Source organism: Nothobranchius furzeri, chromosome 3, assembly GCF_043380555.1.
Source record: "Nothobranchius furzeri strain GRZ-AD chromosome 3, NfurGRZ-RIMD1, whole genome shotgun sequence".
NCBI classification, from domain to species: Eukaryota; Metazoa; Chordata; class Actinopteri; order Cyprinodontiformes; family Nothobranchiidae; genus Nothobranchius; species Nothobranchius furzeri.
The window spans coordinates 50,185,100-50,211,408 of NC_091743.1; the positions used below are offsets into that span (position 1 = coordinate 50,185,100).

General features: G+C 41.2%; 3 protein-coding genes across 6 annotated transcripts; 1 reads left to right on the plus strand and 2 right to left on the minus strand.

Annotated features, from left to right (window-relative positions):
* Nucleotides 1-164: 164 nt before the first annotated feature.
* pfdn5 (prefoldin 5) lies at nucleotides 165-3,584 on the minus strand. Its single transcript, XM_015957059.3, has 6 exons — nucleotides 3,396-3,584; nucleotides 3,098-3,200; nucleotides 2,522-2,553; nucleotides 2,165-2,239; nucleotides 1,970-2,075; nucleotides 165-439 (listed from the first exon to the last, which is right to left on the minus strand). Exons 1-6 carry the CDS (start codon nucleotides 3,567-3,569, stop codon nucleotides 354-356), a joined length of 576 nt encoding a protein of 191 aa, XP_015812545.3. The 5' UTR covers nucleotides 3,570-3,584; the 3' UTR covers nucleotides 165-353.
* Nucleotides 3,585-5,199: 1,615 nt separating this feature from the next.
* Nucleotides 5,200-13,781, plus strand: LOC107384037 (uncharacterized). Of its 4 annotated transcripts, XM_015957052.3 has the most exons (5): nucleotides 5,200-5,800; nucleotides 5,897-6,021; nucleotides 6,397-6,493; nucleotides 6,579-7,003; nucleotides 8,980-9,235. In XM_015957052.3, exons 1-5 carry the CDS (start codon nucleotides 5,279-5,281, stop codon nucleotides 9,098-9,100), a joined length of 1,290 nt encoding a protein of 429 aa, XP_015812538.3. In that variant the 5' UTR covers nucleotides 5,200-5,278; the 3' UTR covers nucleotides 9,101-9,235. The 4 variants fall into 4 exon arrangements, with proteins under 4 accessions (XP_015812538.3, XP_015812537.3, XP_054595720.2 ...); XM_015957051.3 differs by lacking the exon at nucleotides 8,980-9,235 and adding an exon at nucleotides 13,672-13,781 and having other exon boundaries at nucleotides 5,200-6,021; XM_054739745.2 differs by having other exon boundaries at nucleotides 5,200-6,021.
* On the minus strand, nucleotides 8,184-26,044 carry espl1 (extra spindle pole bodies like 1, separase). Its single transcript, XM_015957049.3, has 32 exons — nucleotides 25,932-26,044; nucleotides 25,697-25,797; nucleotides 25,234-25,536; nucleotides 24,397-25,146; nucleotides 24,209-24,310; nucleotides 23,980-24,091; nucleotides 23,764-23,891; nucleotides 23,411-23,604; nucleotides 23,095-23,337; nucleotides 22,831-22,975; nucleotides 21,399-21,555; nucleotides 21,108-21,247; nucleotides 20,779-20,913; nucleotides 20,559-20,675; nucleotides 20,319-20,487; nucleotides 20,099-20,227; nucleotides 19,867-20,023; nucleotides 19,516-19,625; nucleotides 15,704-16,821; nucleotides 15,233-15,626; nucleotides 15,014-15,142; nucleotides 14,705-14,918; nucleotides 14,412-14,617; nucleotides 13,750-13,877; nucleotides 13,423-13,545; nucleotides 13,167-13,316; nucleotides 10,884-11,051; nucleotides 10,682-10,786; nucleotides 10,490-10,605; nucleotides 10,326-10,409; nucleotides 9,591-9,755; nucleotides 8,184-8,859 (listed from the first exon to the last, which is right to left on the minus strand). Exons 2-32 carry the CDS (start codon nucleotides 25,775-25,777, stop codon nucleotides 8,658-8,660), a joined length of 6,474 nt encoding a protein of 2,157 aa, XP_015812535.3. The 5' UTR covers nucleotides 25,778-25,797; nucleotides 25,932-26,044; the 3' UTR covers nucleotides 8,184-8,657.
* Nucleotides 26,045-26,309: the final 265 nt, after the last annotated feature.

The window sequence follows — 26,309 nt, forward strand, 5'->3', positions numbered from 1 at the left end:
TTGGGCCTTTCCAATACTCACCTCATATGTAGTTTAGTTACTTAGGTGGAAACTGTAGCTCAAATGCTAAAATGTGACTTGCCTAAAAATAAACAGCATATTTAGTTTCATAATAACAGTTTAGTTGATCTTGGTGATGAAAAACAAGGAAAAACACATTTCAATCCAACTTGACCTCTTTAATCAAACTTATTCGAATTTCTTTAATTTAAAATTGACACAAGTACACATTTTCTTCATTGAGACAATAGTCCACTTAGATCTAATGAGGTCTGAGCATTTTAGTTTCCGGTCTTTTGTGCACACAAACTTAAAAAACGTCGAGTCGTGATTAAATAAAGCCATTGTTCCGACTAGGCCTTGGTGGTTCCAACCATCTGTGATGCTTGCTGGCTCTGCTGTAACTGCTGGATCTTCAGTGTCATTACTTCAATTACAGCTGTAAACACAAAGCACAAAGTATGAATTCTATTTGCTTGTGTCATGCTCAAAAATGTTTAACTGCAGAAATAAAAAATGACTAAATTTAAATTAAGACACTTAAATCTAACAGTAACCTTTTAAAATTCCATATTAAAGTGACAGTGTGCATTTTTCCTGGCAATGTGGGGCAAGAGATACCTAAATTGTTGCAAGCAAGCTGTATTTTTGTGTTGGAGAAAGACCTTGCAACAGGTGCCCATTAAGAGTCAAAAAGCGCTAGAGAGGGCAAATTTCAGCAAAATAACAGGCAGATCAGCCTCCCTTTCATCACTGGAAACTAGTGAAGAGGTAAATGTGTAAAACAATGTTTATGAATGGTGAAAATTTTGTAATCGTTTATTACAAATCAGTAATTGCATTTTGTCCTTAAGGGCTCCCGTAGAAGGAAACATGGCATCTAATATGGTGTCGCCCAGAGACTTAGGCCCGGCCCCAGATTTATATGGTTATATGTTGAGAAGCCACCAATATTAATCAACTACTGGGTATCATTTACTTTGTCATTGTCAACATTTTTTCATTTCTTTCTTTATTGAACATGTAAATCAATAGACAAATTAAAGTATTCAAAAAGGAACCCATACATATGTATATGCATATATATATATATATATATATATAGAAACATGTTCAATAGGAAGGGAAAAAAGCTCTGGTAGCTTGTATAATCACCCCCCCCCCCCCTCCCAAAATCAAATTTCAAGGAAGATAAAAACAAAAAAATTCTCTTCCCTACACTGTCATAGCCATTTTCTTATAACATGTTTTATCCTCAATCACACAAGCAAAATTTACATTTTTTATGTTTCCCCCCCCCCCCCCCCCCCATATTCACAGCTCCCAGTTCATAGACAATTACAATCAAATGCAGCACCCTTACAACTTTTCCTCCTCCTCCATGTGATTAGTTAGTATAATTGTTTTATACTTATCTTTAAACGTATGCAATGAGGGACTTTGCTTTAGATCCCCACTTAGCTTATTCCAAACTCTTACACCCGTAACAGAAATACAAAATGACTTTAATGTTGTTCTAAAATATGTATGCCTAAAGTTACGTTTGTATCTGAAATTATATACGTTATCTGGTTTTATAAATAGCTTAATTTTGAAGGATATTTCCAGAGATTAACGATTAAAAACTACACACTGACCCTTTTATCTTTTATCAAACATGTGTTTTCACATCTGTTCGCAAATTCTTAAACAATCAGATCTTCACAGAATTCATAAAACATAATCAACGTACATGTGTCTCAAACTGTTTAACATTCTGATTCAACTGACACCACAGCTAATAAACAATAGCAAACACAAAACTGACTATATAACTCAGTCGGTTTACAGCTATTGAGATCAATTAAAATGTTAGTAGTTGACAGCAATTAATTCCCAATACATAATCAAAGAGCTAACAGATTGCAGAACATCTATAAATGCTGAAAAAAAAAGATTTTAAATGTCAAATTCACACAATTAACCTTACCTTGTTTCACAGCATGCTTTTCCTGAAGAGCCGGCTGAATTTTCTCCATCTGCTTTGTGAGAAAGTCTATTTTGCGCTTAAAGAAAGCTTTTGAGTCCTCCACGTTCTAAAGAAGCAAACACGCATGTTTAAATAGCTTCTTCTTAATTAAAATCTGTTTTATTTATTTATAATATATATCTAAATATATATTACCTTTTCAACATAATATCCTGTCCCCACGTCAACTAGGACATGTTCCACATCACTTAATGTTCCAGGGACATACATCTGAAGAGAAAACTGTAAAGGACAAACATGCTAAAAGAATCCACCTTCACTAAGATGCTAAGTTGTGTGAATAAATGTATGATTTTAATGTGTAAAGATGTTAAACAACGTGTTGCTGAAGAACTGTTTCAAGTTAGAAAAAAGAAACCGAAAGTAGATGGAAGATAGTAAATAACACAACGATGGACAAAACCTTACAGCTCCTTTCACCTGGATGTTTCATATATGTATTTTATGCCAGTGGTTAAATAAAATGAATGTTGGATAATTTAAAAAGGATACAGAGCTTGTAAGAGGCACCAGCAATTCCTTTCCTGTTTGTGAGAAAAGAAATGGGTCACAATCCAAATAAATAGGCAACTCTTTCTCCCTCTCCCAGCCTGGGCGGGACTGACAGGTGAAGGCACAGTGAAGGAACCATTTCTAGGAGTCACTGTGCTCTCCAACCCATTAATGTCCCTCCTCTGTCCCCCATGCGGCTGCACGCACCTGAGGAAAGTCCCAACCCTACCTCCCCACCTAGTGGACACTTATGTTGTGTAATGTCTGAAGTCTGTGTGCATATCTCCTCATATAAACCCTCTTGTGCGACCAATTCTTGTCATGTATGTATGTATGTATGTCTGATCTCAGAATTGTGTGTACTGAAACTCTAATTTCCCTCTGGGATTAATAAAGTATTATTAAACTGAATTGAATTACTTTTTAAACTCTACATATCACCAGACCACAATGAAAAATCATAATCGTACCGATTGTTTTAAATGTCATTCTTTTATAGTAGTAGTTCTTGTGAGAGGTATGGATAAACATTTCGGGAGCCAACAGTTTGTGTCAGATTGTGATTTAAAAACGCACCTTTATTGTTTTGGTTCAGTACATTCAAGCTGTCTTTCGCGTCAACATACTTGGCCTGGACAACTTTCAACTGACTTATCGAAGACGTCAAGAACTCAACCTCCTGAAAGAAACATCAAAATGTACAAAAAGATTCAACCCGGGACAGAAACACCGTTAGCAACACCACCGGTTGTCTACGGCACAGAACGCTAACGGGGGTGTTTAGCCCGCATCGGTCTCCTATTTAACAATACCTCGTGCATTTAGCTACATAAATACAAATACTTCCAATACAGCATGTTACTGATGATAATACCTGATCCAGTTGGGTTTTTAATCCTTCTAACTGAGGCATGGAGAGGTCTGAAAGATTCACCGCCATGTTGAAAGCGTGATGACCAACCTGCACTGACGCAGTTCTGCTTCCGCCTAATACGATGGAATACGGTCTCATTACCGCCCCCATGTGGACAAATGTAAATTTGTCCATGACGCAACCGGAAAGAAATGTACCTCTATGGCCATCTCTTTCATCCTTTTACAGACGTTTTATTTTTAAAGGATACACATTTTTGTTTCAAAAATAAGTAATGCATTTTGATGTAGCAGTAAATGTTTAAGTTATTAAATAAAAATAAAAGTCAACCAAATTCACAAAAATAACAACAAATGCAGTTGTTTTTAACTTTTTTTTGTCTAAATAAACTTTTAATATACAGTTATTTGTAATCGGTAATTTGACTTGGTGGCAACATATTCTGTTTATGGGAGTTTATATGAAATATTCCCCTAATAATGAATGCAATAATAAAATTCATTTTATAAACTATACACTGACTCTGAATTTATACGAGGTGTGTTTTTGGTCCCTGAATAAGCAAAGGACCCTAGAATCTTCTGATTAAACATTCAAAGATCAATCAGATTGATATTTCATATTTGTATGGAATATCACATCTTATTGGTCATAATTAATATGTGTTAATTGCTACATTTTATTTAAATGAAAATTCCTTCTATCGAAGTAATTGAATAAAATCATAATTTTTGTTCGAGCATCTGTGATCTAAAAAAAAGAAAGATACACCGTCAATGTCATCATTTTCACACCAGGTAGATGAACTGGGTCTTTTTCATTAGAACACAATTTTTTTTCAATCCTTAAGAAAACCTGCTTATCTATGTTTAATATGTATATATTTAAATATACAAATTGATTTGTGATATTTTAAAACAACCAAATTTAATCAACTTGAGTCATAAAACACAAAACCTTTCAAACATGAGCTGCATATCTATACTTTTACTGAGTCATGTTTTTTATTTTGATTCCTTTCATATCACAGATGTTCCGTTTTCTTCATTTTTTAGCAACTAATGGAAAAATTTGTGAAGCCATTGCTAACCAGATGTAGTGCCACCAAACAGCCACAGGAGGACGACATTTGCACAACAGAAAGTTCACGTTCACTTGTGTCACTGTGGTTAAAACTCAAAACTAAGGGACATAAATACTAATTGTACTTTCTGTGGGGATCATCCAGAAACTGTGACACATCTTTTTTGGTGCTGTTCTTTTACACAAAGATTCTGGAAGGAATTTAGCAGGTTTGTTACTGTCCATATTTTAAGGGAGTTTTCTTTACGATGGGAAAATGTTTTATTCTGTTTCTTTAAGTTCCCCATGAAGAATGATAAATGTTTTTTATGATAAATATGTTAATACTCTTAGCTAAATTCTTTATTCATAAATGTAAGTTTACTAACAGAACACCATATTTCTGTCATTTTTTAAGGATGTGGATTCGAATTGTACATCAAATCAATATCAGAATCCATCAACAAAAAGGCTCTCAAAACAGTATATATATGTGAATTTTTGCGTACATTCTTATAATTGTTACTTTTTTCTTTTACCCCTGGCTTTGTGTGTTCATATTCTGTTGTTTTGTATACTTCATTCGTTTCTATGTTGTATACTCATTGTTTGTTAAATAAAGTAAAAAAAAAAAAACAAAAGCAAAAAAAAAAACTCAAAACTACTTTCAAGGCAGTTCGTTCCACTCCTATACGCTAGGTGGCGAAACGAGCCCTTTTCATGTCGTTTTTCCGGTTGTCCTGCAGCGTCACAGTCACGTCATAGTAAACAAACAGTCGCGGGAGTGTGCTGCATGTGGTGTAGCCGCCTGAGTAAAAACAATGGCCGAAGATACAGACAACGCCACCGCTTTAGCACAGTTCATCTGTTATGTACTGTACTGCTCGATGGTGTTACACACCAGATGCGCACAGAGTCTTGTCGTGATGATATTATCAGAGGGCAGAAGACGTCGTGAAATGATAGCGAGGAATGCTAGCAACACAGTCGCTGCAGCGGTCCAGTTCCAACTGTCTCGACTCCCACAGGTCACTCGTTCGTGTTGGATGCGGGTCCGGAGCAAAGACTGGTGGGAGAGAGTGGTTATGAAAGAGTTTTCCGATCCTGAGTGGAAGGAGAGTTTTCGGATGACACGCAGCTCATTCCACAAGTTGTGTGGCTACATGGAGGGAGTTTTGAGCCCCCAGGATGAGACTGTTCGAGCACCGATACCACTGGAGATGAGGGTTGCAATTGTTCTGTACAAACTCGCAAGCTGCGCGGAGTACAGAGTTGTCGCCAATCAGTTTGGTGTCCATAAGTCCACCGTGAAGAAATTTGTGTACGCCTTCTGCAAAGGAATGGTAACGAGCGTCATCCACCACTTTATCAAAGTGCCCACACCAGAAGAAGCGCTGACAATTGCGCACAGATTCGAACAAAAATTTTACATTCCACAGGTCTTCGGCTGCATCGATGGAACGCACATCCCTATAGTGCCACCGAGTGATCGCTACCAGGACTTTGTGAACCAAAAAGGATGGCCGTCATACGTACTGCAAGCGGTGGTGGATGACTTGTATCAGTGAGAAGACAGTTTATATATATATATATATGTGTGTGTTAGGGCAGAGCGATACGACCTAAAATCGATATTCAATTCAATTCAAAAATACTTAATTAATCCCAGAGGGAAATTGATTAATAATATCACGGTATATTGACGATTTCACCTGGTAACGATATGTATGCACAAAAACAAATTGTCCACTAGATGGAGCTGTTTCAAGTATTACTTGAGTCACGCGGTCATGTGACTTGAGGTGGTACAGCTTCTTAAAAAGAATTGTAGCCAATCTACACACATTTATCTTTTTTAATAACTATATATATATGTGTGTGTGTGTGTTCAATTTTAATACTGAATATGAGGCTCATGTGCCCGTGTGCATTTCTTTAGATTTTGGAACATAAACTGCAAGATGCCCGGACGTGCTCATGATGCAAATGTCCTCAGACAATCTGCCTTGTTTTCCCAGGCACATCGGCTACCAAAGGTATTTAGGGAATGTTTCCATTAAGTCATTGCACCTGAACTCGGTTAAAATGTTTAACTATATAGTTTCTTTTTGTGTTGCTTAGGAACCCAGAGACATCCACGGCACAGCAGTTGACCTCTTCCTGCTGGGACAACCTGCTTATCCACTCACAAAGTGGCTAATGAAAGGATACACACACTCTCCACATATAACAGCTGAACAAGAGTCATTCAATGTCTACCTAAGTTGTGCTAGAACTACAGTGGAGATTGCTTTTGGAAGGCTGAAATCACGCTGGCAGGTGTTGATGAAGAGAAGCGATTTTCACCATACGTTCACCCCTCATGTCATCGCCACCTGTTGTGCTCTACACAATTTCTGTGAGAGTGAAGAAGAGCATGTTGTTCCTGCCTGGACTGCTGAATCTGAGCGTCTTGGACACCAGTTTCCCCAGCCCGCTGTGCAAGTCTACAGTACTGCGGAGGACAGCGAGGGTGTGAGAGCCAGGCTTGCCTTAACGGAGTACATGTCAGTAAATTTCCCTCTGCGCAGACCTTTGCTTTAAACACCCAGTAACTATATGCCTATTCAACAAAGACTAAATTAAAGCAAAAGACTTTATGTAAGACATACAAAACAGATTAGAAATCACAGCAGTTACCAAAAACTGCAGAACATTTTAAGTAAAAAGGGGAAAAAAGCCCAGGTACCAAATATGTACAAAATAGCTGCTGAATGTGGGTTGGAATAAAATGTCGCTACTGCATTTGATTCACTTTTGGCAAATTAAGTTTGCCCCCTTGGTCCCTCACCATCAAGCTAGCATGGCAGGTTAATCGACCACAAAGGCTCTTCACGGTGAAGCAAGCACAGTGCTCGCGTGACCTGGGAACCTCGGCTGCCAGCCGGGCATGTTCCAGTCTGAGGAAGCCCGAGCAGACATGATGTGGATCCTTGCTCCTCAGATACAGCAGCGAGCCCTTGCCTCCATCTGCAAATAGTTGAGCTAACTTAGCTGGGAGATAAACTACCACTGAAGCAAGAAGTGGTTCATAGGGACACTTGCTTTTATAGTAGCATGTAACGAGAGTCACGGACACCGACCAATCAGGGTTGGCGTTGTGAAATAAATGCTGAGGAATCAGCAGAAGAGCGTATCCCATAGTAAGACTAGGGCTAGACGATAAAGCATATAGATTAAAAACATGTAAAGTGATCAATATCAATTATTGATAACTATATAAAATGTAGGAAATATTTCAGGGGCAGCGTTGGTCACCAAGTCATTGCTTTATGATAAAACAGGTTGTATTAGCAGACCTGGTTTTTATAGATTCTCTGCAAATTACTAGTTTCTTTTTTGTCAGACTTATGAAAATCCAAATCTCACCATGCTGGTGAACTACTGTAACTTTTTTTGGGACCATTTCCTCCATCTCTCCTTGTGCAACAGTTTAAGTTACTTGCTCTGTTTTGGCTTAGAGGGGAGGTCTTGGTGACAGAGCGTGACTGGGTCTGCGTTTTTGATTGGTTGGGAGTGAGTAATGACCCATTTAGCTCGCCGATGGGCTACACAGGGAAAAAAAACCTTTTTATTGACCCATTTTCTTTATCTATTGCCCCACACATCTATCAATATTTGTATCGTTATTGATTATTGCCAGCCCTAATTGAGACAAACAAATATTAAGGAGAACTAAACAAAATGTCTATATTAACGTCTTTATTCTCTCTTATGGTGTTGAAATTTAAAAATCGACGCATTCCAGCTAATTCAATCATAAAAATAGAAATTCTTACAGAAATATTTCTGAAGCCTGACAAAAGTAATCAGACCTGGGAAAATACATCCTGTTAAAAACACAAGATACCTAAACTTGAATCTAAGTGTGAATAAAAGGTGTTAACCTTTTAAGTAAACATCTTCACTCAGAAAATAGCAACGTGTTTCACACCAATTCTCTCAATACAAACATTTCTCAGGCTTTGCCTTAGAATTATTTCCAAACATTAAACACATTAGTCCAAAATATGAGGCAATGAAAATGTACAATACTTTGATAAAAAAACTAAAAAGGAAAAGCCGGTTTACGTGAAAAAATGTCAACATGCCAAAATTAAACTTCCACAAAACTAAGGCCGTCTCAGGCGCTTGTTATTGTGGAGTCGAGTACTTCCTGTTCTAGAGCAGGTGAACAGGTAGGCCGTAGGTGACGGGTGCCGCTCCAATGAGGTATTTCAGGTGTGTGGCCTGGCGTGATGAACTCATGTGGTCCAGGAGAGCTGCTCCAGGCCCAGCTGATAACCAGGACTCCAGCAGGGCTTTAGTAAAACGATCAATGTCCCGGTCGGTCACGTCCCACAAGTTGCCCAAAATAAAGGGGCTACAAAAAAAAATTAAAGAAATTATAATTTTATTATTATTTTTTTAAACCATTTTTTTTAATGAGGAACATTTATTAAAAGTCAATCTAAAGCTTGTTTTTTTATTTTTTCTTTTTAAGAGTAAGATCTTTGATGGTCACTCCTCTTCTGAGAAGGATAATGACATCTTCTGGGCTCAGAAGAAGCTGCTCGACTTGCCCAGTCCACTGTTCTCCACAGCGCCAGCCTGGCTGTGACTAGCGGACTGTTTGGCAACCCACAACAGTGCCCTCTAGTGGCTGGTAGATGTAAACATAAACCCAGTGTTGTGCCGTCAAAATAAATATTTGATTGTTTTTTAATTCAAATATAGCTTTTAAAGGAAATACTGCACCTTCATTCTGCACACCTCTAAACGCCCCGTGGAGGAATTATTAAAAAGAAAACATAGTGTAATTTCCATATTCAACCTTTAAATGCATCAGGAAGGCTGCTTTAATCAGAGGAGTAATAGGTTTTCCACGAGGTTCCAGTGTAAAGCAGCTGATTTTTAAAATAAAGTCTAATTTGTTAAAAGCAATAGAATCGGAGACCCCTTTTCTATTAAGATACTACCATGTATAAATAAATAAAATTAATACATTTTATGTGATCAAATTAAATAATCTAGAGGAACTTACCACTTCTGTAACTTACGATGCACATTTTAAATGAAGCAGCAGACAGACGAGTGTGAAAATAGAGGTCTCACCATCCTGCTATGAGGTAGTTGAGGATGATGCCTTGTCCCTCCTGATTGCCTCTCACAGCCAGAGCGGCGCTGCTGCAGCCGAAGAGCAGCGAGGCAGCTCTCATCTGCCGTTTCAGGACCGACTGGCCGTCCAGGAATCTCGCTCCGGCTCCATGTCCCACATAGCTTTAGCACAGAGAGGAAAATTATTAATCAAAAAACAACGTATCCTTGGGGAAGATACCTAGATGCTGAGGGTGCCTCCTTGACACGATACAAATTGCAGCCCACTGCTTACGAATGGTGAGGATGGGTCAAATGCAGAAAATTATTTCCACAAGGGGATCAATAAAGTATAAATAATAATAATAATTATTATTATTATTATAATAAATGTTCTTTACTGGATCTCTTCCACTGAACAAAAAAATCTTTATTTTTTTATTTTATTTTTTTTTTACAAATGGCAAACTTTTGCTTTGAACAATCCAAGGGAGGTTTTAAAGTGCCATATTCCAACAGCAGGAAATTTATAAGTGAGATAAAAAAACCTGATCAATTTTCTTCAAAACTTGTCTGAAAGTTTAACAAATGTGTTTTTGCCAAAGATGAAGAAAAAAAAAAAACCTCCAACAATACTCTGGTTTTTGCCTCTGAAGCATCACTGCTGTGACGTAAACAGGAAATAAAGCAAAGGGGTTTGATTATTATTACTTTAACATCAAACAGACGTTTGCAGAGAAAAGTCAAACTCACATGTATAAATCTTTGGTTGCCACAGCTCCTTCTAGCTGACCTGGGTCCGGAGCCACTCCACACACACCTTCCCAGTCTGGTTTACTTTAACATAACAGTTTCATAGTAAATTAACAACAAGAACAAATAAGAACCAGGAACAGAAATGCATTTATCGGCGGTACCTGCAGAACCACTCCTTGAATCGATCCTGAGCGTTTTTTAGGTTGGCGTCGGGGTCCAGCACATAAAACACGTTGCTCGTGTCTACACCGTGTCTCAGTATGGACTGGGAGTCCATCTAATGTGGGAAATTCAGAGAACATGTTTAAATCTCAACTGTAACGTTACATCGTACAGACGATCACGGGGCTCACCTCTTTCTGAAAGCTCAGTCCGAGGACCGAGTGCCATGAAGGCATTCGGCTCACAGAGTGAGACTTCAACACAGCCATGCTCTCCCACGGCAGCTTTTGGAGGTACTGTGAACACCAAACACAAGCTGGTAGCTTCCCACAGCAAGGCCCGCATCCCACCATCAATAAAAGCAAATAAATATGAAGTGACAATGAAACTAACCTTGTCCAAAATTAAAACCAAATGACCCCGGGTCTCATTTCTCCCTGAGAATTTGGATTTTGCTACACGAAGAATCTGATCGCAGTCAACGTCCCAGTGTGGAGAGGAGCCTCGTGCAAATGCTCGCAGGTCTTCACTAGAAAGCTCGTGAGATGCTGACAAGATGACCTAAGAGACGTGTTTTGGTGGTTGTTAGTTTTAGCTTTTCAGAACAAAAACAAAGGTTGATGTTGAAGGTGTAAGAACGACATCCTGTGGTCAAATGTGGTTACTACAGTTCATTTACTCTGACACCCTTGTTATATGGCTGTTGACAGTTACAGATCAGCACCAGAAGCTTCTAGATGACAATCGAAGACGAGTCATCATACACAACAAGTTGATCAATAAACACAGTCATATCTTGTGTTGGCACTCCTGGGTGTTTTATGGTAGGGAGTACATACTACACTTATTACGGTAATATACATCTGGCACTAGAAGTGCAGTTGTTTGCTGTCTTGCCATTAGCTTGCTGTTTTAGTTCTGAACAAGTCAAAGGAAGTAAAATGCCTCAACTGACTCATCACACACACACACACACACACACACACACACACACACACACACACACACACACACACACACACACACACACACACACACACACACACACACACACACACACACACACACACACACAAGGGCTGTAGCGAAGCCTCGACGAAGTCGACGGCTCGATTCTAAAAATTTGTCGACGTCAGATCCGGAAGTCGACGCACCGCGCCCACTTGTTGCATCCCCAGGAGTTTGTAAATAGAGGAGGAATCTGCCCGTTTTTCCTCTAGTTCGCCCTCTTCTCCACCTTCACTAACATCTCCGCCAAATACCGAAGACCCGGAACAATGTCCGTCCACTACTAGATTCCTTTCCTGTTTTGCCCGCCTTCGTCTCCCGGCAACGGACAACAACTTCCGGGGTCAGATGCGCTGCTTCGTGTCTATCGCAGATGTAGAAAATCACCGGGAGCGTTTCTCCCTTCATTAAGGAGCTTCTTTCAGACATGAGGAGAGCTGTTTTGGTGGTAGCAGTCTCTCCTCCGTGCTAGTCTGTTTGCTGCTGGGTGTTTTTGGTTTATTTAAACTTGGTAACTTGAACTTAACGTTGGTAAAGCTACTGTTAGCATCTTCGCTAACAGCTTCTTGCGTTGGGATAAGCTGTTACGTTTTGGTTTAGAGTTCATCTTTTTTGTGGTGTAGATCTCCCTTTTATTACATTTAGAGTGTTGTGGGTTTTCGGTTTAGTGTAAAATATCACCTGAGTTTGGTTTAACCCGTAACACCACTCGCCTCACGCACATAAGTGACCAAAACAAAGCAGCATGGAGACACTCCATCTTCTACCACCTCTCAGGCAGCAGCCTGCACTCCCAAGTTCTACACGTCATCAGAACATAACCAACCGCAACACAATAAAAGCAGTGTTATACAAAATGGAAGGCCTGTAGTGTTTATTCTCTTACAGTAAGAATTTATCAATTTTTTTGAGGAATTTATTTGAGATTTTCTGGTTTTTGTTAATTGTGCAATAGAAAAATAATCATTAGATTAGTTTTCTAAATAGTCATTAGAATAGTCGACTATTCGATAAAATAATCGTCAGAATAATCGTTTTAAAAATAATCGTTTACCCCCAGCCCTAACACACACACACTAATATTGAGTCATTTAAAAAGCAGACTATTTGCAACAATTCATCAGCAGAATTGTTAGCTCAATGTTAGCCTCTAACCTGCTTCACCTGATATTAGTCCAAGTCCCATAGTCATCATCACACACTGGTGAAATTCATCTCCGCATTTGACCCATCCCTATGGAGGGGAGCGGTGGCTGCGCTCGAGAACTATTTGGTGGTTTAACCCCCCCAATCCAACCCCTTAAAGCTGTGTCAAGCAGAGAGGCACTGGGTCCCATTTTTAAAGTCTTTGGTATGACACGACCAGGAATCGAACCCTGACCTCCCAGTCCCAGGGAGTACAATCTACCACTAGGTCACTGAGCTATTATAAATAAAGAATGTGGCGTCTTAGAGTTACAAGAAATAACTTCTGGGTCACTCCTGTTTACTGGCTTTGGTTCTCTGGAGCATATTTCCTGTCAGTGTCGAACTACAAATGCCGGCGATGCAGCGTTTGCTCGCTACAGATTTGGAAACCTCACGAGTGTAAACACTACATTTAGACCATTTTGTGATCATTTCACTGTATAATTCTTACAAATGGCACCTTTAAATAATCCAACAGACCTTCAGCATCTGCTCATTCACTGTGACTCTTCTTGAGGAAAAGGCCTTGCAGAGTTCCTGGGCCTCCAGGGAGAGCTCAGGATCCTCCGACAGGGGTAAAAGAAAACTCTTCCAGCAGCCAAGTGACTCCTCCATTTCTCTCAACAGTTGCTGTAAGAAGAAAGAGTAATTAAGCACATTTTGATGCCATTTTGTACCGTTTCTACACCGACTTAAGTCATAACTGATTGTAAGTGAAGGTCTGGTGGTCGTTTACCTCAACTCGAGCATCAAGAGCTCGTCGACCCTCCCACCACTTTGCTTTTTCAGCAACGCAGCTCACAACCTTTTGCTCCACCAGGATGTTCTCCATCTCCTGCACCAGACGTCTGATGTTGAGCTGCACAACAAACACAAAGTCAATATCTCAAATAAACATGAATTACAAGAGCCTTACTTAAACGGTTTAACTGTAGTTTTTACAAACTAATTCACTAGTTTCTCCCTCATTTCTGTTGTTTAACAGATCTACGTGAAACCCATCCGGAGAATTCCCGTTTCCTCGTTGCTTCTGCTAATACCAGATCCATCTGATCACACCAACCTGCTGTCTACATGTGGAGATATGAACAGTGATGGGAGGAGAATCCTTTCCAAGCCGTGAAAGGATTATACTTTCCCCCATTTCTCCTGGTTTCACTCCGAGCACAGACATCAAACACACCGTCACCCCTGAACAGAGAACAAAGAAACTATTATTTAGATCAGCTCATGCTTCATTTAAAGGCACACTTGGCAGTATTGCTTGTTTTTAGCAACCCCCAGTGTCCGTTAATAATTATCTGTGGTCAAAGCAAAAGTGAAACCCATCTCCTCATTTGTCTTTTTAACACCTTAATCCAACAGATGAAATGTCTCCTTAACTTTCATTAGTGTCTACAGGAGCAATTTATCACTAACTGAAACAAATCAGCTGTGTTCATGATCCAAAACAAGCAGGAAACGTGCTGGAAGCAGACTGCAGCGCCAGGTATGTCAGCTCAGGTGGCAGACCGGCACTTTGGAGTTGCAAATGCAATATTCTGGCCACAGGGGGCGGTGGGAATCTGAGTGACATTTCATTAACCCTGTAAAAAGTCATTTAAGCAGATACTGGCTCAAAAATGATTTAAAATTATGAAAAAGTTACATAGTATCCCTTTAAAAAGATTCTGGGGAAAACTACAAAACCAACAAAACATAAATGTGTCTATAGACATTTTCTACCTGGAGGAAGGTGCTGAATTTTCTGCATGAACTCCTGAGACTGGTTCTGGGGGAAAGAGGTAGGATCTGACATGGGGAAGGAAAACATGTTCTCCATCTGAGACAACCTCTGTTCAGTAGAACCAGCAGACACATCTCTACTGGACCAGCTCAGACTCAGAGACTCCAGTTGGTCTGACAGGTCACTGGATGCCTTTTTTAGCTTTCTGTAAGAAACCAGAGTTCATTCTTAAAAAAACAAAAAAACAAAAGCAAAAATGGAGACAAGGTGTAAGAATGACCATTGGACCTACAGGAGGGAACTGCCCAAGTGTCGGATGGTGCGATGACGACTCGTGACTCCCAGTGACTCGGCGTGTAGCATGGCTGTACCTGTTGGGTTCCGCTGTCCCATGGTCAGGGCTAGAAGGCCACATAGGAGTGGGTAGGTGGTGGGACAGGGGAAGTGCTGAAGAGTCAGCAAGGCTGAGCAGAGCAAAGACCGAATGTCCTCTGGTGAAAGGTCACCTAAGAAAAAAAAAACACAAAGAAAATCAGGAACTTGATGTTTCTGCAGCTGTTCTGAAACCTAATACCACTCGTGTGACGCGCATCGGAGTTACCCAGCTTGTTGTCTGAACGAGAAATGAGAGTCCGATCTTCTGTCTGATGATCTTTGCTCCTCGGAGAAAATGGCTTGCCTCTCTCCAAATCACAGCACAAATCACGCCTCAGCACCTCAAAGTCGACGTCTACAAAACATTTTAGTTACAGGTTAAAATGCCGATCAAGTCATCAATCCACACACATAAATTATTACAAATACGGATTCATATCTTTACTTGAAGCAGAATAATCCTCGGCTTCAGTGTCTGATGTCCTGAGCTTCTCAGTACTTATGTCCAGAACTTCATTCGTCTCCTCCACAATGGTCCTCATGGTGTCCGGCTCCTCAAGGGGTTCTTCAGCTTGTTGCTTCCTAGTTCTCGGTCTTCTGGTGGAGGTAGGCTGCCGGGGCAAAGTCTGATCATCCTCAGATGAAGAAGCAGGTGGTCCTGAGGTGTTCTTCCTCCCCTTGGTTTGCCTCTTTAGAGGGATCTTTTCTGCAGGTGGATCTGCAGCCGCTTTGGCACCACGCCCACCTCTCCTTGACGGTTGCTTTTTAGTAGCATCTGCTTTTACTTTGAGCTCTGCTTGAGACGAAGGCTCCAAATCACTTTCATCACTGAACTCCACCTGTGTTTAAGAAAGCCGTTAGGACATTGCCCAGTCAGGGTATGGGAGTACTAAACCAACATTAACTCTCTACTTGCCTTGAAACGTGACTTATTGGGCCGTTTAGGAGCTGCAGGCACGGGCTGGCCTTTATACTGATCTGGTGATAACTCTTCATACACGTTGAACTGAAGCTTAGAGGCAGTCCTTGATGCTTTCTGTACCGAAGCAGGGCACTTCACCTTCTGAACTGGGGTGAAGGCCAAAGTGGGCACGATGGTGTTAAAGTCAAACGTGCCGAGATCTCCGCGAGGAGACTTTGTTGTTATTGGTGTCATGGGAACCAGACTCTTTTCTTTGGTTGAGGTGCTCGTTATGTAAATTTTAGGTTTCACAGCTTTAACTCTCTTTTTCTCCTTTTTTCGGTCGGGATTAGAGTTTTTAGTAGTTTTTTTGAGCACAGAAGAGGGAGGGACTGACTTTTGATCAGTGATGAACTCTTTTGGTGCATTCCAGCTCCAGGCGTCTGAAAAGAGCTCCATTGGGCTGCAGCCTTCTTTTGAAGCCAGAATCATTAGTGATGCAATAGCTTTGGTTGCCATTAGGCCTGCTTTAAAAGGCCTTAGCACAGGAGAGGTGGTGGAGTCTACAAATACTAAACCTGCTTCTAGAGTCTTCCATAGACCACTGATCTTTTTGGGCTTTGTTTGCAGCCCGGTCACAGCCATGCTCAAGTACACACGAGCCACCATGTCCTGCATCAGGGAGGGTTTGGAGACCTCTCCAGCAGAAATACAGGGAGGGAAGAGTTTGGCTAATTGTTCTTTAAGTCGCAAGGTAACGCAATTGCAACGGATTAAAGTCGCTCGGTAAAGTTTGGAAGAGGCGCTGAGGTCGCTAGGATCCAACTGAAGAACCAGATCAGCCTGTGTGGCTGCCCAGCGAGCAGTGACTCGAGCCAAACTGGGCTCAGAGCAGCAAGGAAACGCACAGCTGGGCTCATGAGTCAGAGAAGAGAGCGAGTGGAGAGGCAGAGCTTTGAGTGGAGGAGAGTTGGCCACATCCTCCATCACAGCTTCTTTGGTTATCCACCTGGTGCTCAGGATCTCCTTCAGATCATCATCCAGGGTGGGAGGAGGGGAACGGGCTCTCTGCACTGGACAACCTTTTCTCGGCTTGATTTTCACATCAGTCCTCTGAACCTGAGCAGAAAAATCTAAGAAGGAAGCAAACAAGCTTTATTAAGACTTAAACCAAAAAAATAAACCAAGTTCGATATAGAAACTATTTTACGAAACAATACTAAAAGCAAACATTTACAGGGGGGTTGTATAGGTTGATAGAGGATCTGAGCATACGGGAGGTGTGGCTGTTTGTAGGAACTGAAAAAGATACGTGTGTGTGGTGGTGGTAGTGGGTGGGTGGGGTGGGGGTGGGGGATGTGAATGGCCCTAATTCTTAGTAATATGTAAATGTTCCTGAACTTTATCAGCAGCCCACAAAGCCAACAGTATATCACTGCAGACCCGGAGACTGCAGATTCAGGGTTGTAATGTTTTTGAGACAGCGACCTCTAAAAGACCAACGTGTAACTGCAACTGCAGATTCAAAGCTGCAGACTTGGACACCGCAGATTCACGCCTGCTGCAGATTCAAGCTTCTACCGTTTAACAGTTATGTGTAATTGTCGGTGAAGCTTATTAAAAATAATTTATTCGTTGTTAAAGCTTCAGTGAAGTAGTTCTCCAAATACAAATTTGGAAACTCCTGAGTAACTTTTAATAATAAAAGCTTTTATCATATTTATTTAATTGAAGTTGTAGACACAAACAAACAAACAAAATTAAACTTTTTCCAATTTTCCTGGTTCTGGACATCCTTAGATCAGCCACCTCGTAACACCATGATGGACCAAAACACATATGGCTCATTAATTCAATGTAGAATGCTTTGGAACTTTGCAATGATGAACTGAACACATTTTATTAAAGTAAAACTTTTTTTTAAAACCTAGCTGCATTATTACTGGTCCTTTGGATGGTCCATTATGTTTTTGGTTTTCTTCTTTCTTACTAATTAAACAAATACTGTTCTCCACGTTCTATACACACTCTCTGATCGTACTCCATCTTGGAATGCTAGCAAACAGTGGGCGGCGCCGTCTCAAAAACAGCACAAGCCTGAATCTGCGGTCTCCGGGTCTGCAGCGATAGCCCCCTCAACAAAGCTGCTGAAAAACGGAGGTGATGCGATTAGAGGTGGGTGTTCTAGTAATGATATGAGCTGCAGAGTTTAAACCAACTGAAGTTTATACAAGGGCTTCTGTGGCAGACCAAAGAGCAGTGGTCCATGTGAGGAGGGACAAGATTATTTACCAAGATGGCGGTGGCGTGATTAGAGTGACGGACACAGGCAATTAATAGTTCGATGGTCATAGTAGGCTGAACGGGTAACTGCACTGATATGTGAATGGTAGGACAGGGCACAGTCTAGAGCGCTACCAAGACATTTTATCCAAAAAGTTATTTTGTCATTTAAGTATCCAAACAGGAAACTAGTGTTCTCAACAGCCAATGAGAAGGTTCCAGCCCTCCCTAGTGCAGATTTTGTACCCATAAGGACTCCAGTTTTATTGGAGTTCTCTCTGAAATGCAGTCAATGAGTGAAAGAGGCGGAAGCAAAGAGAGGGGTGGAGACATAACTGAGTGTCATTAGCATGACAATAAAAGTTGATGTTAAGTCTTCTAAAGATGGACCCCAGAGATATCAAATAGGGGGACAAGGACACAACCTTGAGGAACCCCAGGTTACATTTGTGGGTGTGGAAGTAAGTGTTTTCATTTGAATTAACAGAGTTTGGTCTGCGAGATACAATTTAAACCAATTAAGCGGAGAACATGACATTTCTACTGAAGATAATCATGTCATTAGAGTAGGAGGACCGTGTCAAATGCTGCACTGAGATCAAGGAGCAGGAGGATGGTAATTAGGCCCAAATTAGCAGCAATTAGGAGATTTTAGTCAGAACCATTTCAGTGCTGTAATGGGGCTGAAAAGTTGATGGAAATTGTTCATATAAGCTATTGGTAGAAAGATGGAACTGATGGAGCTGTAAAGTTAATTTGTTTTTTAGAATCTTTTAAATGAAAGGATGATTAGGGATTGGTTATTTAAGTTACTAGTGTCAGCTCCAGGTTTTCTCCAACACTGGGTGAATTACTGGAGTTTTCATAGGCTGGTGGACGATGCCAGTAGAGAGTGAAGACGTAATAATGGATAAAATGAGGAATCAAGGCCAGAAGGCAGGTTTTAACCAGAGCAGGAGGGATAGGATCCAGTTGGCAGGTGGAGAATAAGATCCATGATTTCTGAGGTAGATGGGAGTGCGAACATAGAAAAGGACTCATTGACATCAGTGATAGGACCCAGATTGCTTTTTTTCATTAAAAATGACATTTGGGACAGTAAGGAACCAGGAGGACTTGTTAATGATCTTAGCAGAGAGAGCAGACTTTATTGGAGGATATTATGGCATTGAAATAGCTAGTTTTAGCCCATTTTTATACCATCCCAGTAAAAAAGCATGTGACATGAATACAGTCCCTTGTGAAAATGTCTGGACCTTTTATATTGGTGTTCAAGTGGATGACCTTTAGCTTTAAGAGTATGCGGTGCAGGTGTGAACCAAGGTGCAGTGTGCTGGAAGGTGAATGATCTGGTTTTAAGTGGTGCCACTGAATTTAAAATCTCAAGGATATCGTTGTAGAAGGAAACTAGGTCAGATGGAGAGAGAGATTGTAGTGTTTCCATAAAACCTTTAATAAAGAAAAGAAAATGGACCATATTGGTGTTTCTCGGATTCTGGAAGATGATGGAGAGAGTAATCTAAATGATGCATCAGAAATCCAACCTGTGCAGGACTCCAGAAGATTTCGAACAATGTTCAAGTCACTTTTACTCTCCTCTCTCTCCCCGTGCATCAGCTCCAATTCTGCTTTCATCACCAGCAATTCTGCACATCTGAAAGTAAAAGAAAGCATTAAGTGTTCCGTTGTGTTTACCTGGGTTCATGATACTCGTCTGAGGTGTTCTTTGCTGTAATGTTTTCAGCATCTTAAGACACATTACATCAAGTTTTTATTGTCTTCATAAACCAAACAGAACTGATAACAGTAAGATTTATTACATCAAGCCAATTATATCTGGGGTGGGGGTGGGGGGGCTCCTTTATTGATCCTATGTTAATAGTGGGTGTACATACTGGCTGAGTGTTTGGAGCTTGATGGCCAACTTTAAGGCTTCTAGGCACTGGAGTCTTGCGTCGTTTATAGCGCCGCAGCTGCTCCGCACAGCCACCATCTTCTTGGCGCAGTTCAGCAGCTCTGAGAGCAGCTGCCATTTCAGCATCAGGTTATCTCCTGAGAAAAGTGACAGACTCACTCTAAGAAAACAAACAAGAAGCAGTGGTGCTTCAGGAGGTGGAACAACCATACCTTGATGGACGAAGCGCACGTCTGAGTTGCTGCCTTGAGTCCCATAAAGGCCTTTTCCCACCAACGTGACCAGTAAGCTGCAGAGAAGCTTCAAACTCTCATAAAGAGCAGAATCTGGAGTATTTATACCTGAAAAAAAAAAAAAAAAAACAAGACAGGACATTACTCATATTTACTTATGTAAACACTCAAAATAAAAACAATAAGTGTTCTCACTAACCATGCTGTGTGATTAGGCTTCGTTTGGTTTTGGGCAGCAGAGCCACGTCTAGATTCAGGTAGCAGCTGCAGGCCTGGAGTGTCCGAGCGCGTAGCAGATACCAGCTCTTTGACTGTCTTTGCTCACTAACTTTAAGCACCTCGCAGAGATGAGGAACTCCATGGTCAACCTGAAATAAAAGCAGGCATTAAATCAAAATGTGAGACGTGCCACTAGCAGAAGTGCTGCAGCTATACATACCTGTCCTGTGCTGAAGTAGTACTGAGCTTTTAATAAAACAAGCATCATTGAGAGAGACGAAGGTTCGTCGTCTGATGCATCTGAAGTCAGGATCTGCTCTGCCGCCTCTATCTGAGCCTAAAGAACACAAGTTGAATTAGAAAACTGATATTTGATTAAAAAAAATAAAGTGAGGTTCAACTGAATTTACTCAGAGAAATCCAAACCAAACAAAAATTACCAGAGCCAGTTCAGGACTGCCCAAATCCAGGAGGATGTTGGCTGACTGACAGAGAGCGCTAGCACAACTCCGAACATCGGCGAGTTCACGGGAAAATTTAACCCCAAGCTGGTAAGCTTCCAAAGCCTTTAGGGGCTGTGATGACAAAAGATTAAGAGACTTTAGTTAATGCAAATGTGTGACCCTGAGAGACACCGTAAAAAACTCTCAGCCTAACATACATTTGTGGTATTTTAAATGACTGTTCTCTACTGAAGCAGCCATCAAAAATAATAAACCTAAAATCTTTTGCTACAGAGGAGAAAGTAGAAACCAAGCATGGTCGTTACCTTCCCCGTGAGTCTGAAGAGAGCTGCAGCCGTAGAGATGGAGCTACAGGTCTGCTTGGCGTTCCTGACAGCAGCCAGGGATCCATTTGTAAAAAGTGAAGTCCATTCATTCAGAGCCCTCTCCAACGGCAGACATGCCTCTTCAGAAAAAGATTAATTATTGATATTTATGTTCTGAATAACCACAGATTTCAATTCTAAATGCTGCTTAGAGTCATTGGTATGTTTAAAATCAACAAATCAGTTTCATAAAGTGGATTAATTGACCAAATAAAAAACGTGGATCCTTACTATCTTCAGCAGCCATGTTGAACTGAAGCCCTTCATAAACCAGACTGTCCTGCGTCTTCTGCTTGTCTTCATAATCAAAATCATTATTGCCAACTAGATTTGACACACACGATGTCTTCTCATGCAGCTCTCTTCGTTTTCTGTCATTTTCAATAGCCTGGAAAAAAATGTTGCCAAGATGTGATGAGTATAAAAGTACGACTTTACAAAAATAGAGTAAAATATGTCATTTTTTTCTTACATGATTAAAATGGCTCTGCTTTATCAACAGTTTGAAGTACATTTCATTGTTTAGTAATTTTTTTTTGACAAATATTACAATTAAAGGGGCCATGCCATGACTTTTTCTTAGGGAATAATTGTTCTAAGGTCTATACAAAACATGTTCATGTTTTTTGCACAATCCCAGCCTCACACAAAGCAATCTCAGCAGTTCTGTTCTTGACATTTTCAGTACCTTCCAGAATGAGACGCTTCAGGGCTCTGTCGCTTAAAAAAAATGGAGGTCACTCATTTAATGAATACATTTGCAGTGGCCCCTAGAACGAATGCCTTGCAAGTCATACTCGAGAGGAGGGAGCAAGCTCAGCTGTGCCTGTTGCAGGAAGTACCAGTCAGCTAAAGGAGAATCTAGCTTAAGATGATAAAATTTGGAGTCCCTTCCTGATATTTGGACATCTCGCCTCTGATTGGATAAAAGCAATGTGACTCCACCACTGACTCTTGCTCTGCAACGTTGCTGTGTTATTTGTGGAGATAAAACAAGCCTGAAGGAGTTCTGTCATGGGGCATCGCTAATGCTAATGGTTAGCTTCCACTAGTTAACACATTTTCTGCTGATTCCTGGACGCCAAATCAACAGCCTTCCCCATCGCTAGTCATCACGGATGAGTCCGTGAATGTTCAGTGACAGTGTGATACAGATCTGTCAGACTTTTCAAATCCTAGCAATTATCTATCAGAAGCTAATACAGGAAATACAGGAGATAGGTGTAGAAGACAATTTTCATGTTCAGCCTGCATGAAAAACTCAGTGACTGATAAACACTTTAAAGAAAACAAGCTGGCCATGCCCACCCATCAGTCAAACAGGCTGCTATAAGCTGAGAAGCTCTGATATCCGGGAGGGGCTCGGAGTAGAGCCACTGCTCTTTCAGCAGCAGCTCTCTCTTGCACATAAAAGATGGTTCTATTATAACATTTTCATTTATGACATCACAAACAGGGACCTTTTGAAATGGCTTGTTTTAGATACATAATTCCTAAAACCAAACTTTTTTTTCTCCATGTTTGGAGTGTTTATAGACGAAACCCACATGGCAGCACAAAATGATGCAAAAGGTGAGTTTTGCATAACATGTCCCCTTTAAAAGTATGACACAGAAAAAAAAAAAACACCCCAAAATTTGTAAGATAACAGAGGATGTTTCACCTCCTGGAGATTCTGCTCCAGTGTGCAGATGTAAAGCCAAAGTAAAGCATGAGCTTTGTCATCCTTCAGCTTGTCAGCATTCTCCAACACCTCAGGTTCTTCTTCAAGAAGCCGCAAAGCTTCATGGGTAAAATCAACGGCCATGCTGTTTAAACAGAAACAAAATAAACAGCAAAAGTGTTCATCTGAGGGTGTAAACCTTTCAAATACACCCCTTAGACAGTAGAGTTAGAATCGTCATAATCATTAAATAAATGGAGTCACCAGTCAGTTTGCTCCCTGAAGTCCTGAAAACAGACCACTTGGGCCATTTCACAGAGGTAGACAGCCCGTAGATGAGTGTGGGAACTCTCTGCGTGGCAGATGTCCAACAGGTCACACAAAGTGTTGTAGCGCTCTTGGGTCGTGTCTCTCGCCAACTCCTTATACGCACGCAACTCTTCTTCCAAAAGGCAAAGCATGAATTTCTCTTCAGGAACGTCAGGACCAAAACCATCCCGTAATGTCCTGTTTCAGGAAACGACGGATTTTAAGCAAAACACAAACAAAAACAAAGCCACTAAATAGTTCTTCTCTGTACCTGAGTCTTATGTCCTCATCATCATTACGGGCAGCATCACTTTTTGTTTTAACCCACAGAGAGACCGGTTCAGCCATGTGAGCCATCACCTGGTCTCCAAGGGCTTTCAGCCACAGGATCACCCACTTCAGGGCTCGATCCAGCGCTTCGGCTCGTCGCGAGGTTTGCACGGCCAGCATGAATGGTCGACTCAGCTGGGTGGTCACGATATAAATAATATTAGCTACAAACCATCAAAAAGCTCAGAAACACCAGTTTTAAACCAACCTAACAGAAACAAAACACCTTCAGCTGCAGGAACTAATTAGAAAACAACATTTCGATCAGGATAAGTATCAGTTGGATCGACTTACTCTATCAGCAGTAAGTGAGACAGGATGATTCTTGCATAAACTTCTGCAAAGGATTTCCACCAGAGAGAAGGCCTGCTCATACAGACGCCGGTTGTAAAGACCACAAGCCACGTTGCTCACAGCAGTCACTACGAGGCACAACAGTGTGTACAATAAATAAATACCTGCATTCAGTAATGATGAAGAAACATTTATGTTAGGATTCATTTCAGTCACCGGTTTTGTTCAAAAGGTTTTCATTGGGCGCCTTGTGAAGTTCTGTCATCAGTAGCCCAGCCGTGGACTGGCAGTAGAGGAGGACTCTGTCCAGCGTGTCCCTGTCCTCCAGCTAGGACCCAGAAACAATCAGCATCATTACTAAAATCCAAGTCTAAAATTCAACATTATGCTGCACCGGGGCCATGCTTAACTTACCATCATCATGAAAGTGTAAATGTGTTCTCACCTGTGATGCAAGCATGCTCTCATAAGCAAATAGGAATCCTTGGTAAATACTGACACAAAGGACCTGCTGCAGCCTGCTGCTCTCAGCCTGGCACATCAAACTCTGGGAAGAAAAAATATATATACATGCGAGGTTTTATTATTATTTTTTAGATAAAAACGTTTCACTGTCCAAAGTGTCCCACTAACCTTTTTTTGCATTTTCATTATCCATTCTTGATACTCCTCAAGGAATGAAAACAGCGCCAGAAGTTCTGGTCCACTTAATCCTTTACTGTGTCCACTTTCAACAGCCCATATCACTAGATTACCACCTTCAAGAGCTGCCTGACCCTCCCCTTTACCCAGGTCAGCTGAGAGAGACCTCAAAACCCTGGCACACTCCATCAAGACTCGGCTGCACTCTTTACCGGCCGTCAACGCTGAATGAATCTCTATTCCCCATGTGGCCAACACCAGAGGCATGCACTTTGAGCCAACACGGTCGAAAATCATCTTCTCAGTTTCATCCAAGAGGGTGGAGGCTAGACCGTGGTGGCTTGCCTTACAGAGGGCCTTCACAGCGAGCAGCGCCATCTCAGAAAACACATAAAAACTTGATGCTTCCATAGGCTGCCTGAAAGTACCCTGTTCACAATTCTGCACACTTGAAAAACATGTGTTAAAAAGTGTCTGCACTTCCTGGAGGAGAAAAGAAGCATCATCTGGTGTCACTGTCCCACATCCATCTTCAAACTCGGTGATGGCATCATATGTGTACATCAGAGCTTTAGAGGTGGGAACTGCCTTTTCTGTGTCCAACAACAGGAAGCTCAAAGCTTGAAACTGGCAATGAAGTTTGTCCTGTGGATTGAGTATTTTTTTGTCTTTGGAAGCAGACAGTCCAGTCCACAGAACAGAGAAGCAGCTTCGCACAAGAACATGGAAATCATCTTGAGCCTACAGATATTACAAACCACAGTTACTCTGACAAAGACCACACAGCAGGGATGTTGACATATGCGAGAACTGTTTGGTGATACATACCTGCTGTGCTGTGGAGAGCCTTTTATAAAGCAACCCTGCCACTTGGCTACAAAGAGTGTGAACCTCTAGAGAACTTAGCTTCTTCACAATATGGAAAATGATCTTTTCCATGTAAAACGGACTGGTCTGAGCCACGAGCTCTGCAGAAACATCATAACCACGAAGAGAAAGCTCCACCAGATTCACTAAGGCCTTGATGTGACCCAGGGGACAAGATCCAACTCCAAGGTGATGGTTACAGGCTCTGATAACCCTGTCACACAGCGTGCGTCCCTGGAGTCCAGGTTTACTCAGGATATGCGTCTGAGAAACGTAAAACAGACATATTCACGTCCTAATGCAAGAAAATACACGTAGATGTAAACAGTTTTTAAATTCCATGAATGCCAAACAAAGTACTGGCCCTTGGGCTGGTACGCATTTTTAAAAAGGACTAGAGTAGTGTTGCTAAAAACAAGCTAACCTCCAATTCCTGGTATAAAAGCTCCGTCTCTTTAACAGAAGCGGTCCGCTTGATGTATTCGTCCACTTTCAAACACTTCATGTTGACGTATGTAGCAGACACTGTAGAAAAAGTAGAGCAGGTTAAATGGGAGGCTAATCTTAGCGGAACGCCGACCAAATGCGCTGCTTTAGGCTAACAGTTAAACTTGCTAAAGCCATCAGCTGGAATTCTTATGAACCGTTAGGTTACTCACCCTACAACATGAAAACAAGACACTTGCTGTTCATACTAACTCCTTTAAAGCCAAGTACTGCCAAACATTAAAGATAAATCCGTGCACTATTACCCGAATGCAACGCGCGCGCTGTTTTTGAATGAAAAGTAACCAATCAGACCTGAGCCATTCAGGTTCCAAGGAGACGCAAAGGATTATGGGTGTCGGAGTTTTTAAGAATCCTGCGTTGGTCTGCTTCCGGTCTGGTCCCCAGAACAAAGCGGGCTTATGCCCTGCATGATCGCACATATGTTCTACTTTAAATGAAAGGCAAATATGTGTGTTTTGGCTATGTCTGTTATGCACTTTAACCCCCAGAGACCCACGGTTGTAATATTACAACATCAGATTTAAGTC

What these genes read in the sequence shown, in the direction of transcription:
- espl1 (XM_015957049.3), bottom strand. Translation starts at nt 25,777, where the DNA reads ATGAAGTGTTTGAAAGTGGACGAATACATCAAGCGGACCGCTTCTGTT. An exon ending in TAATGAAAATGCAAAAAAAG is followed by an intron (nt 24,311 to 24,396) that starts GTTAGTGGGACA and finishes TTTTCTTCCCAG; the next exon opens with AGTTTGATGTGCCAGGCTGA. An exon ending in TGGTTTTAATTTTGGACAAG is followed by an intron (nt 10,787 to 10,883) that starts GTTAGTTTCATT and finishes TGGTGTTCACAG; the next exon opens with TACCTCCAAAAGCTGCCGTG.
- pfdn5 (XM_015957059.3), bottom strand. Translation starts at nt 3,569, where the DNA reads ATGGACAAATTTACATTTGTCCACATGGGGGCGGTAATGAGACCGTAT. An exon ending in TAAAAACCCAACTGGATCAG is followed by an intron (nt 3,201 to 3,395) that starts GTATTATCATCA and finishes TGTTTCTTTCAG; the next exon opens with GAGGTTGAGTTCTTGACGTC. An exon ending in CAGGATATTATGTTGAAAAG is followed by an intron (nt 2,076 to 2,164) that starts GTAATATATATT and finishes TTGCTTCTTTAG; the next exon opens with AACGTGGAGGACTCAAAAGC.
- LOC107384037 (XM_054739745.2), top strand. Translation starts at nt 5,279, where the DNA reads ATGGCCGAAGATACAGACAACGCCACCGCTTTAGCACAGTTCATCTGT. An exon ending in GTGGTGGATGACTTGTATCA is followed by an intron (nt 6,022 to 6,396) that starts GTGAGAAGACAG and finishes GCATTTCTTTAG; the next exon opens with ATTTTGGAACATAAACTGCA. An exon ending in CTTGCCTTAACGGAGTACAT is followed by an intron (nt 7,004 to 8,979) that starts GTCAGTAAATTT and finishes TTTCTTTTTAAG; the next exon opens with AGTAAGATCTTTGATGGTCA.